At 45.1% G+C, this 18533-nt stretch overlaps 1 protein-coding gene across 1 annotated transcript in view; it reads right to left on the bottom strand.

Annotated features, from left to right (window-relative positions):
* The window catches only part of Actr10 (actin related protein 10), a 44080-nt gene extending 26473 nt beyond the window's left edge, over nucleotides 1-17607 (bottom strand). The window contains exons 1-4 of the mRNA XM_006990711.4: nucleotides 17392-17607; nucleotides 5414-6304; nucleotides 2175-2247; nucleotides 844-926 (exon numbers count right to left, since the gene is read on the bottom strand). Coding sequence (XP_006990773.1) covers nucleotides 844-926; nucleotides 2175-2247; nucleotides 5414-5490 — 233 coding nt within the window. The 5' untranslated portion in view covers nucleotides 5491-6304; nucleotides 17392-17607. The remainder of the gene's footprint in view (nucleotides 1-843; nucleotides 927-2174; nucleotides 2248-5413; nucleotides 6305-17391) is intronic.
* Nucleotides 17608-18533: the final 926 nt, after the last annotated feature.

The following is an 18533-nucleotide window of genomic DNA, read 5'->3' as shown; positions in this document are numbered from 1 at the left end:
CACTTTTCAATACACCTTACTCTTCTGAATCACTCCATACAGATATTCCATACCGAACCCCCCCCACCCCTTGCTCAGGGCAGAATGTAGAACTTTGAGCATACTAATAAGCAAGTGCTCTACCACTGAGCAAAGAGTCTCAGCCCTAATAGTGACTGCATGTTTCACCATATGGATATCCATTATTTACCTAAAAATCCCTTTAATTTTTTAAGTTTTTATTTTATTTTTTTTTAAATATTTATTTATTATGTATACAGTGTTCTGTCTGCACATATCCCTGCAGGTCAGAAGAGGGCACCAGATCTCATTATGGATGGTTGAGAGCCACCACGTGGTTGCTGGGAATTGAACTCAGGACCTCTGGAAGAGCAGCCAGTGCTCTTAACCTCTGAGCCATCTCTCCAAGCCTAATCCCTTTTATTGCTGGACACTTGATTTGCCTTCAGTGTTTTCTTATGGTTTTGAATTTCCTAATCTTCAAGTATGTCTTTCCAAAAGTTGAAGAGAGGAATTGCGGGATGGCTCCATGGGTGAAGGCACCTGCTGACATGCCCGAGTTTGACCCATGGGACAGACATGGAAGGAGACAACTGACTCCATACACATGCCCTGACACTCAAGTGCCTAGAGACATGCACATGTACACACATAAACTTTTAAAAACAATTTTAAAATTTCAAAAGGTTGAAGATAAACTAAATTGGCAATAGAATCCAACTTTCTTTTTTGCATCAGATGCACTATAACCAAACATCCCTTCAACTGGCATTAGAGGAAAAAAACAATCTACCTAACTGCTGATGTTAGGAAAAACAACCCTGAAGTAAAGTTTCAGCTTACCTGAAATACAATATGTGGATGAATTCCTTTAAGTAGGAATATAATTCTTCTGTATTGATATTATACTGAACAACTTTGATTGGCTGTAAAAAATTAAAATGATTTATTTTATTAATAAACAATCTTTTTATGCTTTTTATTAATATATTTCCTCATAATAAATGGATTCATATTAATGATATAGATATCAAGAACAATTAACCTTGGGCTACACCTGTAGCTCAGTTAGCAGACCTACATAGCATATATAGAGCCCAAACATGGCATAAATATATAAAACTCGCTGTGGTGGCACATGCCTATAAACCGGCATGAGGATCCCAATTTAAGGTCATCAGAGTTTAAAGCTAACCTAAGATACATAAAACTTTATCTCAAAAACAAAAAAACCCCAAAACAAAACAAATCTCCCTCAAAAAAGTGTTAGGAATTCCAAATAACTGGCAATGGCTAAAAAAATGGCAATTTGAATTGTAAGAAATAGGAACATACATCTATAAGTAAATACACAGTGCTGTGTTTATAAGCTTTTTTAAAAAAACATCTGGGCATGACTGATGATAAAAACTGAAGCAGGAAAAGGCTGGAGAGAGGGCTGAGCAGTTACGAGCACTGGCTGCTCCTGCAGAGGACCCAGGTTTGGTTCCTAGCAAGCACATAATTAGCTCACAACCGTAATGGCAGTGCCAGGGGATCTGACGCCCTCTCTGCCTCTAGGAGCACTGCATGTATGAAGTGGACTTGAATGCGTGCAGCAAAACACACATACACATAAAATAAAAATAAAAAATCTTAAAAACAAAAAGCAGCAAAGGCCTCCTCAAATATTCTAGACCTGGTTCATTCCCTGGATTATATGGCTGTTGCACATGATGACTAAATTCATGTCATATAAAATTAGATAGACCTCAATAAAGTTGATTTAAAAAACAAAAACAAAACACTCAACCGGCAGTGATGGTGATGACTCTTTAATCCCAGCACTCAGGATGCAGAGACAGCTAGCCAAAACATACACACAAAAAACTCACAAGAAATTCTCCTGAAATTATATTTATTTTACCTTATTTTTCTAATTTGCACATCTTATTAATACTAGTGTGGGGTGGGTTGTGCATGAGTGCAGGGGCGTGCATACATGATGTATGAGTGTGAGTGTCACAGCACTTGTGTGGAGGTCAGATGGCAACTTTGTGGAACTGGTTCTCTCTTTCCTCCTTCACACGGGTTCGGGGCTGACCTCAACTGCCAGGCTTGCTCTACAAGCACCTTTAACCACTGAGCCATCCTGCTACCCCATAGTTTTCTGATTTGTTTAAAAAAAAAAATACCTTAGACATGCCAGCTCTCTTTATCACACTAGGAATTATACATCGTGGGCCAGTTTCTCCCGCAAATCCACACCTGCAAAGAAATGGAAAATTAAACACTCGACTTATAACATTCTTTCTAAATATCTGCCAGAGAAACAATGGCGACAAAACATCTGGAGATACTTCTGCTGCACTTAAAGGGTCAAAGGACAAAAATCTAAAAAGATATTAACACCTATTGATAATTTCATAACACGCTAAAGGAAGAAGCAAAGGATATCAAATCTGTTACACCGGAATAAGCCAGTGTCTCATTTATTTTTACAACCCTGCATATACACCATGTGACTTCCTTCAAATGTGAGAGGATACGAGAAGGGCATTGGTAGGTGATTTAGTTACTCTGTAGCATTGTAAGAGTGTACTTACATAAACCTAAAAACACAGCTGTGTGTGACTGTTGTTAGACTACACACTTTTATAACATGTTATTATGCTAAATACTACAGGCAACTCTAACTCTAATACTTTAAGTATTTGTACAGCTAAATGTATGAAAACATGGAATAACGGGAACTACAATCATTCAGAATAAAGAAACTCTGGTCAATGACAACCCACATGTTAATGAAAAACCATGACATCATATATATGGTCACTATATGACACATGACTGATTCACATACACACTATCAATAATTTTATAATTCTACTGTTATTAGCTTCAACATTGATAAATAATAAAGCACTATTGCTAATAAAGTAACTGCTAGCATGCTACTTCTCAAGACTGTTCTTTTTAATATATATATATATATTATTTTATGTGTATGAGTGCTTTGCCTGTGTGTGTGTGTGTATGTTCACTATATGCATGCCTGGTGCCCACCAAGGTCAGAAAAGGTCATTAGCTTTCCTGGAACTTGAGTTAAGGATGGTTGTGAGGCACTCTGTGGGTGCTGGGACCTGAACCCAGGTCCTCTGCAGGAGTAGCAAGTGCTCTCCCTCCCTGAGTCAGTTCTCCAGCCCCAAGGCTATTTCTTAAACTATGTGAATCTACAGTTAAAATAACTTCATACGCTGTGAGATCAAACACGCTTACACTCACAATAGCATTGCTATGATTCTTATTAATATTTGTTTACTGTGTGGATGTGTGTGGCCGTGATACAGTGGACACAGGAGGTGAGAAGACAGCTTGTGGGAGTTGGTTCTCTCCCTCTACTCTGGGTCCTGAGACTGAACTCAGGTTTTCAGACTTGGCAGCAAGAACCTTTACTGGGTGAGTCATCTCATTGGCCCAGGTATTGTTATTTATTTTTATTTTATATTCATTGGTGTTTTGCCTGCATGTATGTCTGTGTGAGGGTGTCAGGTCCTTAGAACTGGAGTTACAGACAACTGTAAGCTGCCATGTGGTTGCTGGGAACTGAACCCTGGTCCTCTGGAAGAGCAGCCAGTGCTCTTAACTGCTGAGCTATCTCTCCAGCCCTGGCCCAGGTGTTAATTTTTTAAAACTATATATTCTATCCTTTTAAAAATTAGTATTTGAGCCAAGCATACTGGGCATATTTGCAGTAACAGCACTCAGGAGGGCAGAGAGAGTAGGATCATGAGTTTGGGGCCAACCTGGGCTACATCAGACATGTTTCCAAAAAAGAAAAAGAAAAATCAGTAGCCAGTGCCATATCTCTTTTGTGTTAGTAAAACAAATTTTGTTTAAAAAATTGTAAAAATGATTATAATGCAAATTTACGCTTAAATCACACCTTTTGTTCTTCAGGGTACTTTTTTATACTGTTCTCCTGTGCCCAGGTATCTATCTATCTCTCTCTCTCTCTCTCTCTCTCTCTCTCTCTCTCTCTCTCTCTCTCCATTCCTTTTTTTATTTTAAACCCCTGGCTGTCCTGGAACTCACTCTGTAGACCAGGCTGGCCTCGAACTCACAGAGATCCTGCTGCCTCTAAAGGCACGCACCACCACCACCCAGCTTCTCTCTCCAGCTTTTCTCCATTCTTATCTCCATGTTATTTACACTCAGTGCTCCTCAAAGTCCTCAAGACACATGTACTGGGGTAGTTTAAGCTCTCCTTGACATCATTCTTAAACGATGTGTTTAATTATATTCCTACATAATAATTTATTTTTCCAATGTATAGCCAAAATAATTATTTCCAGGTAGTAATCTCTAAGTACTTACCACATTGTTTTTAAAAATATAAAATATGAATATGAGAGGGCCAAGTAGAGAAAGAGAATAATCAAGAACTATGTACAATCCAATTCTGTAACTCCTAAGGGGCAATTTTTAAGTATGTTCCTGTGGCTGTTTACTCAGTAGTTACTTGATATTTACTCAGGTGAGACAGTGCTTACAGATGTGTAAAGAAATATTTCAAGCATCTCTATTCATAAATAAATTCACCTCATATATACATACATGTGTGTGCGTATGATGTAATTCTGTCAGTTTTCTCTTGAGCCGAATATGCATTTCAAATATAACATCACCTTGTATATGCATATATGTGATATAATTCTGTGTTTTCTCTTGAGTCCAATACAGGGCCTCTGAAATGGACGGTCCAAAGGCCTCAAAACTTTCCAGCAACCCCGACACTGTCCAAAAGTTCTAAGGTTTGTGTATCTGTGTCTTTCACCTGTGCCCTTGAAAGAGGTCTCTGCATCTTTGAGGACCACTACTCCAGTGTTTACAAAATGTTTTTTTTAAAGTGCAAACTGTGGTCTAAGAGTTTAGGTTAGGTGACCAACACGATGTCCAGTCTTACCTATACGGTTTCACGTCTTCATGCGCCTGGTCTTCCTAGGAGCAGGGTTTCCTACACTCTTGGGGTAGGAACCAACAGGGCTCCCCACTCCATACATGTTTTATGACGGAAAGAGTCAGCAAGCCTTACAGCTCGACCTCGGCTTTCCCATCTGACCCAGCCAGAGGTAGAAAGCCGACTCCGGGGGCATCGCTGTCAAACCCTGCAGCGATGGCCCCTGATCATCTTAGGCGGGGTGGGCGAGGGCGGCTCCCGAAGCTTCCCGGGCCTCTCGGCCCACCGGATCGGCCCGAGAGTCCTCCTAGACGACACCCCGTCACTGAGGACCGAGCTTCGCCTCGAGGCAACAAGGGCGGCGGGCGGCGGGGGAAGGTCCCGGCTGCCCAGCCCAGCGGGCCTACCCCCGGCTGCCGGGCCGCGGCCACCCGCCCTCCCCTGGGGCCCCGCAGCCACCCCACGGCCACTCACTTGGTGAAGGCTTCTCCCAGGTCGATCACGACCGCCGTCTTCTCGCCGCCGCTCCCCAGGCCCTCGTAGAGCGGCATCGCGGAGAGACCGTGAAGACGTCAGACAGTCCGCCGGGGCGAGAGTTAGCCTCGGCGCGGGGGCGGGGCGGGGTCCTCGCGTGGCTGAGGACCCGAGCTGGCCAAGGAGAAGCCTGACGCCGTAGCCTTCCTCGCAGACGCTCTCGTTTGGGGGTCCGGGGAGGGCGCGGAAGGCCCAGGCGGTCAGGCGCGCTGGACACCTTAGGGGGCGGAGCCTTTCGGGTCCTTCCTCCCAGCGGCCTGGGGCGCCTGCGCGGGCGGCTCTTTCCCACCCCTAGGGGTGGAGGCGGGAACGCAAACACTCTGGCTCATTCCGCAGTTCTGTCTGTGTTGGACGTCTGTCCTGACGTTTAATCGCCGCAGTAAACACGCAAGATAGAGTCTGCTCAGGAGAGACTGACTTTCACTGTTCCCGCAGCGGTCCTAGAAACGGATCCTAAGGTCTGAATTCAAAACCTGCCTTGGGGAGGTGGAGACAGGCGGATCCCCCCCAAAGTTCACTGGCCGGCTAGCCTTGGTGCATGGGGAGCTCCAGGCTGAGTGACAGATCCTATCTCAAAAATAAGCCATTGAAAACGATGCTTCAGTCCACCACTGACCTCCACACGCACAGACACGCGTGTGCACCGGCGCCCAGACAAAAATCTTCTAACATAAGTACACGTGATGTTTTGTTTGGTGCCGAGTCATCTAAAAATGTCAATTCCAGATAAAGCACAGTTAAAGTAGCATCTGAATCTATGGAGCCTCCGTCTGGATTAGTGGAAACAGTGCTGAACGAGAGGGTACTTTTTTCTCCAGAATTTTGTGTAAGCTGAGGAGAGATGCAAAAATCTTTTTGTGGTAAAGTACAATTGGCACTCTGACAGTGGACTGTTTACATGCTTCACAGCTTACTATGAAAATATTTTCTTTAGAATTATAGCTTAACTTGGTGTAGTATTGAAGAGATTGTCAGACAGGGCTCAGAGGAGAGAGGTCCCACAGGAGACCTTAGAGCTGCTGGACTGGGTGGAATGGTAGACCTACAAAATTTTTGTCTACCAAGAACCTCAGAATGAGATTTTACTATAACCAGGGTCTTTGCAGTTGTAATTAAGTTCAAATGAAATTATGGTTAAGATGAAGCCTAGTCTACCAACTACTAACTAATGTTGGTATGCTAGGTTGGGTGTTATCTCTATGACTGTAGGAAAAGGAATGTCCTGATAATCCCCAGAATATCTTTCAAAACCTGCTGTACATGCCTATGCCTCTGAATTGAGCAGGGACAAGGTCTTTTCTGTTAAGTCTGCACAATGCTCAACTTTGGAAATTGCACTACTAGTAAACACATTTACCTGCATGTCTGATTGGTGAGCCTCCTGAAAGTAAATTTTTGGAAGTAATTGCATGAAATAGGAATTTGTGATGGGGAAGGGAATTTCAAGATGAGTGGAAAAGCCTGGTGTGGTGGCGCACGCCTTTAATCCCAGCACTCAGGAGGCAGAGGCAGGCAGACTTGGGCATAGGTCCCTTTTCCTTTGGAAAGCCTCTTCCTACTTTGAGCAAACTACATGCTCCAGGTGCTTTAGTGATGCCCGGGGTTTGCTATGATTTCTGCAGAATCGAGAGAACTAAGGACAGTTGCTGGAGCTGCTCTCATGAGTTGGACCACCCATTCAGTCTTCCTTGTTTCTCCCTGCTGGTCTAGCCTGGATCACACATTCAGTCTTCCTTGTTTCTCCCTGCTGCTCTAGTCTGGACCACACATTCATTCTTCCTTGTTTCTCCTCTGCTAGTCTAGCCTGGACCACCCATTCAGTCTTCCTTGTTTCTCTTCTGCTAGTCTAGCCTGGACCACACATTCAGCCTTCCTTGTTTCTTCTCTGCTGGTCTAGCCTGGACCACACATTCAGTCTTCCTTGTTTCTCCTCTGCTAGTCTAGCCTGGACCACACATTCAGTCTTCCTTGTTTCTCCCTGCTGGTCTAGCCTGGACCACACATTCAGTCTTCCTTGTTTCTCCTCTGCTAGTCTAGCCTGGACCACACATTCAGTCTTCCTTGTTCCTCCCTGCTGGTCTGGCTTGGACCACACATTCAGCCTTGTTTCTCCCTGTTGGTCTAGCCTGGACCACACATTCAGTCTTCCTTGTTTCTCCCTGTTGGTCTAGCCTGGACCACACATTCAGTCTTCCTTGTTCCTCCTCCGCTGGTCTAGCCTGGACCACACATTCAGTCTTCCTTGTTTCTCCCTGCTGGTCTGGCCTTCTTTCCTCCCAGGTCTAGCAACTGTTTCAACTATGTAATGAAGTCATTTCTAAGAGAGCTGGACAGCTAGGTCAGCACTGTACATTCTAATGATCACAGGCTACCGGGATGACATGGACATTAATTTTTGGAGTGGTTCCCAGCATGAGGCTGCCCATCGTCACTGCAGCCAGCAACTGGGGCCACAAGCTATTCCAAGTCCTCAGCTCTCAAGTGGAGGTGTTTAGCTAGAGTTTTCCTGCCTGGCCCACAGTCAGGACAAATCTTTGTCACCCGCCAGTCCCACAGCCGCTCAGACCCAACCAAGTAAACACAGAGACTTATATTGCTTACAAACTGTATGGCCATGGCAGGCTTCTTGCTAACTGTTCTTATATCTTAAATTAATCCATTTCCATAAATCTATACCTTGCCACATGGCACGTGGCTCGTGGCTTAGCAGCATCTTCACATTCTGCTTGTCCTTAGGCGTCTGGCAGTGACTCCTGCCTTCCTGTTCTTTCTTTTCTCCTCTCTGTTAGTTCCGCCTATACTTCCTGCCTAGCCATTGGCCAATCAGTGTTTTATTTATTGACCAATCCGAGCAACACATTTGCCATACAGAACATCCCACAGCAGAGGCGGGCTAGAGCCAGAGGCAGTCTGGTCCTCACACTCACGCCAGGGAGGGCAATCACATGATGATGCCGAAACCAAACATTGAAAATGTGACTGTTCACCCTACCTGCCCAAACTGGTCAGGAAGAACCATCCCACCATCCCTCTTCGGGCTTCCGGCCATTAGGTCTTATTTCTTTCCAGGACATTACACACAGATTCCCTGGGATACAAAAGTGCCACTTTCTGGAGTGTGTAAATTGGAATCTGTTGGTTACATAAATTTATCAAGTTAATTCTGCTGGTAAAATAAATTTTAATTAAAGGGCTCTTTGGAAAAAAAAGGAGAGTGATTGCACCAGCTACATTCACTATCATGAATGATCTCATTTCTATTTTTTTTTTTTTATTGTGTGGAAGGCAAGGCATTCAGTTAACTCCCCCAACAGGTTCATTTCCCAGAAAACTAATAAAGTCAAGCTAAGTGTATGTAGCTGTAAGCATTGCTACTTAGAGCCACTCAGTGTCTCTAGCTCTGTCTGGAGTCCCCTATTTCTTGGAATTTATCAGGAGCAGACATTCTTTGGATCCCCAAAGGTTGTAGCCTTGTCTTAGAGAACGACTCAGCTCAGAGTTATAGCACGCCATCCGTCTCCCTCAGATGAGGACATTTGCCAGAAGAACAGGGTTTCTTTTCCTCAATTAAAAAAAAAATAACAAAAGTGATAGACTTGATCTTTGAGAGTCAAATTGAGAATTCTCCCATTGATCTGCAGAACCTAGTCTTATCAGGTTTGGGGATAGGAAATTCACCTCTGTTGAAGGCAGTGATGGTGATAATTTTTAAAAATTTTTTTTCTTTTAATGATTTATTTTTATTTTATGTATATTGGTGTTTTGCCTGCATGTGTGTCTGTCTGAGGGTGCCAGACCCCCTGGAACTAGAGCTACAAATAGGTGTGAGCTGCCATGTGGGTGCTGGGAATTGAACCCAGGTCCTCTAGGAAGAACAGCCAGTACTCTTAATCATCTAAGCCATCTCTCCAGTCCCTGGTGGTGATAATTTTAGAGGTGAGGTTGGACCAAGTTGCACTCATATCAGACTTCTAATGGGACGAAGCTGAGGTTTGGGCTCTGAGGCCGTGTATACTAGTGTGCCATTTAGTCAAATTAGAGCAACAGGAGCTAGACTTAAAATGTTCTGCCTTGGGACTGGAGAGATGGCTCAGTGCTTAAGAGTGCTTGCTGAACATAAGGACCCGAGTTGGGATCCCTGCACCCACACTTTAAAAAAAGTTGGTTTGGCTGTACATCCACCTGTAATCAGCACTGGGGCTATGGGTGTGTGTGGGATGCAGAGACCTGAGGATGGGTGTGGTTTGCTGGCCACCAGCCTAGCTCCAGGTTCAGTGAGAAACCCTGTCTCAAAGAAATAAGGTAAAGAATGACAGAGCAGGGCATTGTTAACCTGATAACCTGTTTTGGCGCTTGTGAGAGCATGCACACACACTCTCTCTCTCTCTCTCTCTCTCTCTCTCTCACACACACACACACACACACACACACACACACACACACACACACACACAGAGTGTGTGAGAGAGAGGGGCGGGGAGAGGGAGAGGGAATAAATAGCAAAATGCAAGTTTGAAGAAAAAGAAGAATGAAAGAGGTGCCTGATGTCAAGACTTCTTAGTTAGGGTTTCTATTGCTGTGAAGAGACACCATGACCATGGCAACTCTTAAAAAGGAAAACATTTAACTGGGGCTGGCTTTCAGTTAAGTCATAGTGGGAAGCCTGGTGGCATACAGGCAGACATGGTGCTGGAGAAGGAGCTGAGAGCTCTACATCTTGATCTGAAGGCAGCAAGAAGAGATTGAGACATACTGGGCCTGGCTTGAGTTTCTGAGACCTCAAAGCCCACCCCCAGTGACACACTTCTTCTTCCAACAAGGCCAAATCTAGTCCTACAAGACCACACCTCCCAATAGGACCATTTCCTGTGACCAAGCTTTCAAAAGGGTCCATCAGGGCCATTCCTATTCAAACCACCCCAGCTTACAAAGCTGTAGTAAGGAGGATGGTAACATAAAAATAATAAACACGTGGAACCGTGGAACAGAAGACAACAGAGACATCAGTGCATACACCTGGGCAGCAAAGGTGCAGGAGAAATCCCATGGAGAAAGGATGGTTTTAAATAAATAGCACTGGAAAAATTAGATGTTCATTTGCAAATAGAGAAACAAGGACTGTATTTCATAAAAAATAATGAGAATGAATTGTGGGCCTAAAAACAAAATCCAACCCACAAAACCTCAAGAACACAGAGAAAATCGTCTGTGGCTTTGGGCTAGGTGAAAGTCTCTTAGAGATGATCCTATAAATAGTATTTAATTAAAATGTAAAAGACCCATCCAAAGGCACTAAGGAAATGAAAATGCATTGGAAAGAGTGACAGGAAGTATTTGGAAAGCCATGTATGCAATAAAGCATCCAATGTGAAAAAAAGGATTCCTAAAAACAGAAAAAAAAAAAAGAAGCCCTCATAAAAGTCAGTGTGTTAACTTTCTGCAGCTATTGTGAAAGGGCTGGGCTCTTTAACTTAACACAGAGGAAAGATTTCTTCAGATCAGTTCAGCAAGTTCTGGCCATGACTGACTGGCCCTCTTGCTTGGGCCTGTGGGAAGCAGAGTATCATATTGGTGTTATGGCAAAACAGAGCCCTTATCTCCTAGTCAGAAATTGAAAAGAGAAAGGGAGTAGGGTCCCATGAATCCTTCAAGAGTACCCCGCTAGTCTAAGGTCCTCATAACAGACCTCAACACACCACCATCCGATATAGCGCCACCTGGGGACCACATCTTGTTTAGCACATGGATTTTTGCAGAACTTTCGAGATCCCAGCAGTGAACTAAGGAAACGCTCGAGTCTTAAAATGAGAGTGACATTTGAGTAGACATCATTAAAGAAATTACATGGAGGCCCGAGAGATGGCTCAGTGGTCAGGAGTCCTGGCTGCTCTTCCTCAACACCTATACAGAGGATCACAGCCTCTGTAACCCAAGTCCCAGGAGACCTGACACCCTCTTCTGACCTCCAGGGTCCTGCACACACTTGGTGCACAGGTACACATGTGGAAAAACACCCATATATACAAAATAATTATATATATATGTTTTTTAGATTTATTTATTTATTTTATGTATGAGTGCTGTGTCTGCATGTATGCCTTTATGCCAGAAAAGGGCATCAGATCCCACTATAGATGGCGGTGAGCCACCATGTGGGTGCTGGGAATTGAACTCAGGACCTCTGGAAGAGCAGTCAGTGCTGCCGTCTCTCCAGTCTCCAGTAATTTTTTTAAACGACATAAGAGGGCCTGGAAAGATGGCTCAGCGGTTAAGGGCACTGACTGCTTTCCCCAATGACCAGGGTTCAAATCCCAGCTCCCACATGGCAGCTAACAACTCTCTGTAACTCCAAGATCTGACACCCTCACACAGATTTACATGCAGGCAAAGCAATGCACATAAAATAAAAGTAAATAAATTTAAAAAGAAAAAAGAAAAAAGAAAAAAAAAGAGCAAGCTTTTACCACAAAGAAGCAACATTTAGACCTATCACAGAGACTTTTACATCAATGTTCTTAGAAGTGTCATTCATAAAAGCTCCCAAATAAAAATGCAGCTATCCTTTGGCATCCTCAAGGGATTGGCTCCAGGGCTCCAAGGTCTCCTGCAGACACCAACTATCATACAATCATGCAGTCAATGTGCATCCAGCTGTGTGATTTAAAGCATCACTCAACCTAGCCCAATGGGAATGCTGGGTAGATAGCTGCTAAGCTGTATTGCCAATGGAGTTGGGAAATACCTGCGCATGCTCAGTGTGTACACATTGAATTTGAGATTAGAGCAGGTGGAGGGCTCACTGAAACCCAAATGTCCATCATCAAGAAATGGCGGTGTATGCACAGAAAGAAATGTTCCTTGATAACGAAGAGGACGGCACTCACACACACTGCAATGTGAATATCAAAATAATTAGAATGAAGGAAGCCAATCAGAACTGAGAATCTGCTGTATTCACATAACTGTATAAAATGAAACCGGTGCTGAAAGCAGATCAGTGGGCGGCTGGGAAGAGCAGTGTGGAGATCTCAAAGGAGCATTAGGAAATGGACAGGATGATAGATGTGTTCATCATCTTGATTGTGGTGATGGTTTCGGATGGAGGTTTATACAATCAAAACTCATTCAGTTTTGTACTTGAAATATGTGCAGTCTGTTGCATGTCAAGGATGCTTCCATGACATTGCTTAAGGGAAAGGCTTGTGTTAGAGGTGTATCTATGTGACCAGAAGCTTGGTCGCATATTCTTGAGCTCTTTACGTGGCGCTCCCTTGGGGGTCAAAAGAGGGAGAGAAAACACGTACCTCACAAAGTGCTTTAAGCTCTGAGCACAACACTGTCTGCATCCATGGAGGACACAGCATCTTGTCTCTTCTGTAACAGATTTAGTTTTCCTCTTATTTCCTCAGCAAAATGCTTGTGTTCTCTCTCTGAGTGTTCAACCTTTACCTTCAGAAATCAAAGGGTATGTTTTTTTTTGAAGCCCAAAACTCATATGGAAACAAGGGAGAACTCACAGAATGAGCAGGCAGCCATGTGAATGCCTGCTCATTGCTGAGTACTCCTGGGGTCTGGGCTCGCCTACCACCAAGGGATGCAAACATTTAAACCATGTGGCTTATGTGTGGATCCCCACCCCCATATTCACCATGATAAAAATTATAAAAACAAAGTAAGTTTTGAAGAATAAAGACCATATACTTTAGAGTCAAGCCAAGGGTCAGGTCCTGGCTCATCACTTGCTACCTTGGGCAGCCTCTTTTAATTTTGCCACGTGTGATGGCTAATCTTGGTTGCCGACTTGATTACACCTGTGACCAACTAAAGCCGAAGGTGCTAGGTACTCTTGTGAGGGATGCTCTTAATCAGATTATTTGATACAGGAAGATCTACCTAAGTCTAGGCCACACCTTCTGGTGGCATCCTAGATAGAAAGACATGGAAGGAGGAGGCTTTGTTTTTTGCCTGCTGGCCTTCATTCTTGCTGGCAAGTGTCTATCCTGCTGCCGTGGCTGGTATTAAACCCAGCTTCACCAGGATTCCAATGTAGACTGAAGAACCACAACTCTTTACGATCTTCCAGACTCCAGCCTCAGATAAGGACTGCTGAGACATCCAGCCTCATAATCTAAACAACTATTGGATTCTCGGCCTTTCTGACATGAGAGAGCCATTGTTGGACTACCTGGACCACATCCTCTAAGTCAGTCTAGTAGATCCCGTTTTATTTTATCTATCTATCTATCTATCTATCTATCTATCTATCTATCTATCTATCTATCTATCTATCATCTATCTATCTATCATCTATCTATCTATCTATCTATCTATCTATCTACTTATGTATTTATTTTATTTTTTGTTTTTGTTTTTCAAGACAGCGTTTCTCTGTATAGCTTTGCGCCTTTCCTGGAACTCACTCTGTAGCCCAGGCTGGCCTTGAACTCACAAAGATCCACCTGGCTCTGCCTCCCCAGTGCTGGGACTAAAGGCATGCACCACCACTGCCTGGCTCCCATTTTAATAATTACATAATATACAGGAAAGATGCAGGGGAAATACTTAGCAAAGGGTTTCTTAGCCTATGGCCATACTTGCATTTACCCCTGGACCCAGATGGAGACCCCTGTCTGTCACCCTCTGATGTTAGCCTACCTGTGTACCATGTGGCAGAGGGGCAGTTAAATACCAGGTGTGTTGGCTTCCAGTCTGGTGTTCCTGCCACGGGGCAAGGATGTTATTTTTATTAGACTACTTCAAATCCGATTCCGTATCTACTGATGAAACCATACTAGTTAAGAGACCAAGAAAAGCTCCTTTGGACCCACCTCAGTGCTGTTAACATTAATGACCGTTTTAGTCCCCAGTGAGACACTGGTGCACTTTGTGCTGGACCAGGTATCTTTCAGCTCTCTGTGCTGGGTAGCCCTGGGGCTGGACTGGAGGTTGTTAATAGCCATTGAAGTGGAGGCTATCAACCACAAGATGGCGCTCGGTTCTCGTCTTTCAGAAATGCAAAGTTGGCCAAACTGGAAGCTAAAACAGCATTTTCCAACTCAGATGATAAAGTACTTATTTCTCAAAAATTGCCCCCTCCCTCCTGAAATAGTAAGGATATGCCAGAGAACACCAAGAAAGCTCTGCTTGCGATGAGACCTGAAGGGTGGAGGGAGATGGAGTGCGCAGGCCTTGTAGAATGTCTTGAAAGAGGCACAGACAGACAGCCTGCCTGTCTACCTTGAGGTCTTTGTTCCCACACAGGCAAATCTCCTAACTCCAACAGGGGGCACAGGAAGGCTCTCTTCCCTTGATCAGGCAACATTCGAGACCTGATGAGGCTTTAAAATCACCAAATTCCTTGTCAAATGTGATGGCTCACATCTGTAATTCCAGCACACAGAGGATCACTGTGGTTTTGAGGTCACTATGGGTTACACAGTAAGACTCTGTCTCAACAAAACAAAACAAAACAAACCCCTCTCCTGTCTATCATAAAGATTATAATATATTCCTTATTCCTTCCCCTGCATCAAAAGCATATGTTTGCATTTCTCTCCGTGTTCTTTGCTTTAACATGTCCATACACATACACCACCTATCACCTGTGGCCTTGCCAGTCCTGGGGATAGAAAGTGTCCTTTCTCAGACACATCTAGGCCTAGGCAGAAGTGACTCTGCCAGGCCTCAGAGCCAAGGCCTTCTGCTGATGGGGTGTTCATTTTCTTTCCAAGTCCTTCTTTCTCGTCTGCGGAAGGTGGATTAGGAAACCCAGAGCATCTGCAATGGGTGGCTGCTAATCTCATTCTTCAAGCAAGAGAACATTTGGGTGGCAGGAGGTAATCAGAAGCCTAGAGCTTAAGTTAAGGTGACATCATCTTTCCTGAGAAACTGCAAAATGTGGTACAGATGCATGCACACGTGGTTGGAGAGAACACATCCGGAAACGGGTGGTTAGAAATGATTCCTAGCAAATGAATGGGTTGAGGAATGGGACTAGGGTGAGAAAAACATATTCTGAGAGGGACACCCTGACTGAAGTAGGAAACTGCAAAGCACCTCTGGGGACCACAGCAGCTTCTGTGCTGTTGGAGAGGACCACAGAGTGTGATGGAGAGACTCATGCCAGAAAGAGTTGCAAGATCACACAGCACCTTGTATACCCCACCAAAGCGCTGGAGCCCCTGGAGATTTCAGGGAAGGCAGTTCAAAATGTACATAGATCCCTCTAGGGTGGGGAGACAGATTTAGAAGGGTATTTCTGTACTCAGGATGACATGACAGTAATTTAGGAACAAGACAATGGTTCTTGTTCCAGAACTAGGATGATGGTAAAATATGTACCTAGGGACATCTGGGAGACCTACAGAAGAGAGTCTACTAAATGGCAACCAAATGTGACATCTGGGCAAGGGACAAAGCTCAGAGGGAGAGCAGTAGTGGCCCCTCAGGCATGTGGCTCTGTCCTCAGTGCCCAACACTGAAAAGGGGAAAAGAAACAGTGACCTCACCAGCTGATAGGGAGACTCTCAGGAGAAGTTGGTTTAGAAGTGGATGTTGTGATGCTGATCTGGAGTGCCCTGAATACGTCAGGTGGAGGTGACTAGCGGGGCAAGGCTGGGGACTGGAGTGAGGTGACTAAGTTTCATTTGTTTGGGGGCACAGAACCAGGTAGGTGCAGTTCAAACCAACAATGTGGATGTGATGGGCCTGGATGGATGCAGAGGCAGAGGGTAGCAGGTAAACAAGAAATGGAGTTGAGACAGTCGGGTGGATACCTTCTGGATCTATATGATAAGGGGAAGATGGGCAGAGGGATGAGGTAGGACTGGACAGAGGGCAGAAGAGTCTTTTATATTTTCATGTTTCACTTGTGTGCTGGTTTAGAAAAGGAAGGCTTTTGTCAGACTCCTGGACTGAGAGGAGGGAGTGAGTAGAGGGGGATGGGTTGAAAGGATATGGTCCTAGCCGGGAGGTGGTGGTGAATACATTTAATCTTAGAGCCCTGGAGGCAGAGGCAGGCAGATCTCTGAGTTTGAGGCCAGCCTGGTCTATAGAGTGAGTTCCAAGACAGCCAGGGCTACGGGATATAGTCCTAAGAGGTAGGAAGAGAAGGGGTGGCAATGGGTGAATTTTGATTGGCAGGTGTGTATGCAATATCGTTTGAGGGCAGAGGGAAGTGTCAGGCTGAGTGAGTGGTTAGAGATAACCTCTAAGGTGAGGGAGTGCGGGCTGGAGAGATGATTGCCTGGTGAGGAGCACTGGCTGCTCTTGCACGGGACCCTGGTTCGTTTCCCATGTGGCAGTTCACAGCGATCTATGACTTCAGCTCCAGGGGATGTGACACACTCTTCTGGTCTCCAGGGCACTGCCCAAATGCAGTAGATCTGCATAGTAAAAACCCATGCGTAAAGTAAGAACAAAGTCTTAGTGACAGCGTGATAAGTTGACTCAAAGCAACAAAGCCGTGGGGAAAAGATTGGAGATGACGTGCTCAGAGGACTGTCACCTGGTGGACAACAATGTGAACAGCAAAAAAAGGCTGACCTAGACTCTGGTGCCGGGGGACCTATTTGGCTTTGGGCAAATTATCTGATCTTCCTTGAGACTCAGTTTCTGTTTTGTAAAATGAGGATAATGAAAGGCCCCCACCCCTTCACCAGGCGGTGGTGGCACACACCTTTAATCCCAGTACTCAGGAGGCAGAGGCAGGTGGATCTCTGAGAGTTTGAGGCCAGCCTGGGCTACAGAGTAAGTTCCAGGACATTACACAGAGAAACCCTGTCTTGGGGAAAAAAAACCCAAAAAAACAAAAAACAAAACCCATCATAGAAGCGCTTCAAGGGTCAAGTAATTTTTACTCTATAAATGAGACTGCTTGGGGTAGGGGATCCATTTGGAGATCAAAGCCTTAAACCTACCAGAGAAGTCCATGGGTGGCAGCTCTTGGGTTCAGAGTCTTCCCTCTATTTCTCACAGGACCAGAGATGACTAGAGTATCGGTCATCCACATACCTTAGTTTGCTTTGTCCTTCTAGCATCCAGCCTGGTGCCGGCCTCACAGGAGGCTTTTTGCTGTGTGCCAGGTGACCGGCTAAATAAACAGCACACAACCACCATCTAGCCCTCCAAGACTCCCGGCTCACAACTGCTCACCACAAGGGCACTGCTCTTGCCTTCTCTGACTTCACAGCCCAGTAGTCACCAGACAGAACAATGGTCGCCCCTCGAGATGGATTCTGGGGATATAAAGGCTCTGTGTGCTTTAGCACGAGGTAGAGCTGATCCAGGTGTATCACTTAGGAAACCCTGAAGAGCCTTCTCATCCCGTGAGTGACCGCAAGTTAGGAAGCTGAGCATGGTCTGGATGGTGAGTGAGCCGCATGGGGACCCAGTGGAAGGGGCCAGCCCTATAGCAGAGCCAACTCTGACATTTCCTCAGAAGTGGCTTTGGGTGTTCCAGCTAGGTAAGTACTTGTGAGGGAAACTGAAAAGAAGCCGTGGTGTGGATAATAAGCTACCAACGCACACCTTTCACACCAGCTGGAGGTGAACAGGGAACCAAGGAATCCATAAACTGATGGAGCCTCCTCAGCTCGGCCCAGTATCGACAAGAGCCTCTGTGAAGCTCAGGTGGGGTTTCCAAGCCTATCACTTATTTTCCCCCCGGGAGTTGCTCGTGTGAATCACTCTCTTTGACCACCAAAGGTCAGGGTGCAGTCAGGAACAGGCAAGATCCAGGAAAGCCCAGCTCCAGCTGAAGCCGCTCGCCTGACCCCCACCCGCTGTTCATCTAGATTGACCCAGGGTTGCTGAACACCCAGTAGTGACAGCAGGATTCCTGTCCCGTTTGGAGCTGACGTGAGCAGACACAACAGAAGCTGCCTGCCATCAGATTAAGGCTCCCGAAAACCATTCCCCTTTCCCACATGCTATGCTTGGGAGCTGCTCATCTGCCAATCAAGGAGGCGAGGGAGATGTGTTCTATAAGCCAATCTCTTGCCTTGCTCACCGTTCTGAAACACAGGCTGGAACCAGAAATCTGTATGCCATGCCATCTCTG

Source organism: Peromyscus maniculatus, chromosome 14, assembly GCF_049852395.1.
Source record: "Peromyscus maniculatus bairdii isolate BWxNUB_F1_BW_parent chromosome 14, HU_Pman_BW_mat_3.1, whole genome shotgun sequence".
Taxonomy (NCBI): Eukaryota; Metazoa; Chordata; class Mammalia; order Rodentia; family Cricetidae; genus Peromyscus; species Peromyscus maniculatus.
The sequence above is the reverse complement of the archived record's forward strand: the minus strand, read 5'-3'. Positions and strand labels throughout refer to the sequence as shown.